The 2,495-nt window shown below is 40.5% G+C and overlaps 1 protein-coding gene across 1 annotated transcript in view; it reads left to right on the top strand.

Moving 5' to 3' along the window:
• SPEF2 (sperm flagellar 2) overlaps positions 1-2,495 on the top strand; it is a 209,458-nt gene that overhangs the window by 126,253 nt on the left and 80,710 nt on the right. Inside the window, exons 20-21 of the mRNA XM_012663396.1 lie at positions 722-849; positions 932-1,070. Of these exons, the coding sequence (XP_012518850.1) occupies positions 722-849; positions 932-1,070 (267 nt within the window). The remainder of the gene's footprint in view (positions 1-721; positions 850-931; positions 1,071-2,495) is intronic.

Consider the following 2,495-nt stretch of genomic DNA (forward strand, 5'->3'; position numbering starts at 1 on the left):
AGCAAGTTTATATTAAATATGTATGGATTCTTAATTTTATTTCTTTAGGATTATTTCTTGTTTTTGATTCTTTATTTACATTATTAAAGATAACATAAAAGAAACTTTCTAATTTTCATGGTGCACACAGCAAGGGTAGAATCCCCTAAGTGAAATCAGAGAAGTAACTCATCACCACCCTGACATGAGCACTAGGTGTTTGCCATTCCGGGTACTTTTCCAACAGAGGCAAAATGTGTTATCTGTGGTTCAGTTCATTCATTCAATAACTATTTCTTGAGGACTTTCTATGCCCCAGACACTGTAACGATTACAGAAAAAATTGTATAATGGTAAACAAGACAACCATAGTTTCTGGCTTTATGGGACTGACATTCTAGAGGTGAGTACAGACAAATAAATAAGCAATTACAATTAATGTCATCCGTGTTATAATGTGAGGAGTACAGGTGCCAAGGGAGAACCTAAGGACATCAGAGGGTGACCTGCCCTTGTTGGGTAAGGGAAGGATTTCTGGAATAATCAATATCTGGGCAGACATGAAGAATTATCTGGAATGGGAATTAGGTGGAGAAGGCAGAAAGAGAAGGAACAAGAAGTCTCACGGGGAATGGGTTGAGTATTTGCAGTTGCATCTTCATCTTCTTGCTTAGCACTATTCTTTTGACTCAATTATTTGGAAGATTTTCATTTTGAAATAACAATTTCTACACTTTAACAGGAACTACCTTCATTTTTAGTACCTTACTGGGAACTAATAGAAAATTCCTATATAAATACCGTCAAAACAGTACTTAGACATCTGAGAGAATACCAGAAGACTGTGTTTGCTTACTTACATGAGATTAGGTAAGTAAAGTTTCCAAAGTCAGAATTTTATAGCTTATAGGCATGACATATAAGATCCTTTTCATTATTTTATTGTCTACAGAACAAGTTTCCAGGAGTTTCTAAGGCGTCCAGATTACAAGCAAGATTTTGTAGCTCAGTGGCAGACTGATTTCAACTCTCTTCCTGATGACCTGTGGAACGATGAGGAAACAAAGGCTGAGCTACACCAAAGAGTGAATGTAAGGAAATCTGTGACCTGCTGGAACAGGGTTGCCAGACTTTCATATCTTGTCCTGCAAAACACCAATTCATTCCCTTCTTACCTTCATGAAGTATGAGGATGAGAAAGGAAATGGTTTGAACTCTTAACCAGCTAACTTTCAAGATCAGTAGCTTTTCTGCACTTTGAGTTCAGAATGAGAAAACTTTGGCACTGCTTCTGGAAAGAGGAGCCAGGGTCAGCAGTCCAAGAGCATTATGGGCATCTGTCTTGTAGATTAGATTCCTAACCTCTCTGTTAGTCCACATAGCTGTTTTCATCCTTGGTGTTAAACCCATTCTTATCTTAAATGTAGTTATACGGCTTGTTGATGGCTTATTAAAGGAAAAAGGGAGTAAGGGGATTGCAGGGAAAACCTAAAGGGTTGTCTCTGTTGAATAGATCTCTTGAGAGAAGATACTAAATCTTACACATCTTTGTGCCTCCTGCAAGCACAATGCCTGGCAGTCAGTAGACAGACAGATTTTCGTAACTTCATGAATGAAGTATATTACCCTGATACTTTAGAACATGGCCTGTGATGTATAAGAAGCTTGATTCCAGTATCTTACCCTTCATCTTCCCTGTGTAAAATGGGCAGACCTCCTTATCTCTTCAGGGGGATCCTGTGCTGCTACCTTAAGTACAGGCTGCTAACAAACAAATCTGATTATGGCCTCAATATTTATTTGTGCAACAAAGCATTGCCAAACTCTTTCCCATGATCTATTCATCTGCTCAATAAATATTTATTAAGCATCTATCAAGGTCCCAGCACTGTTCAAGGGGCTAGAGATTCAACAGTGAACAAAACATCTGTGACCACACGATGTTTATGTTCTAGTGGCCAGAAGACAGAGAATAAGCAATAAACAAGTGAATATTTAGCGAATGTGTCACTAGTAATAAGAGCTATGTAGAGAACAAGAAAGCACAGCAAGAGGAAAAGAACATTTGATGTACCCTTTTATGTATGGTGGCTGTGGAGAGTCCTACCGAGAAGATGACATTTGAACAGACTCAGGACAGAGTGACTGAGTAAGCCATGTAGATACCTGGAGGAAGGGGGCATCAGGCACAGGAGAGAGCAAGGGCAAAGACACTGAAGGGGAAGGAAGTGTGTGGTGTGTTTGAGGAGGAGGCTGGTGTGACTGGAGCAGAGCAGAGCTGGGCAAGAGTGGCTGGTGATGAGTGGGAGAGTATCAGAAGGGACCAGATTATCTAAGGCTTGGAGGTCATTATGAGATTATCAGAGTTGATCTAAGTGAGATGAAAAGCCTTGGCCTCTGGTTTTAAAAGAGTCTATAGGCCGGGCGCGGTGGCTCACGCCTGTAATCCTAGCTCTCTGGGAGGCTGAGGCAGGCGGATTGTTTGAGCTCAGGAGTTCGAAACCAGCCTGAGCAAG

The sequence above is a fragment of the Propithecus coquereli genome, unplaced genomic scaffold (genome assembly GCF_000956105.1).
Source record: "Propithecus coquereli isolate 6110/MARCELLA unplaced genomic scaffold, Pcoq_1.0 Scaffold809, whole genome shotgun sequence".
Lineage (NCBI taxonomy): Eukaryota > Metazoa > Chordata > Mammalia > Primates > Indriidae > Propithecus > Propithecus coquereli.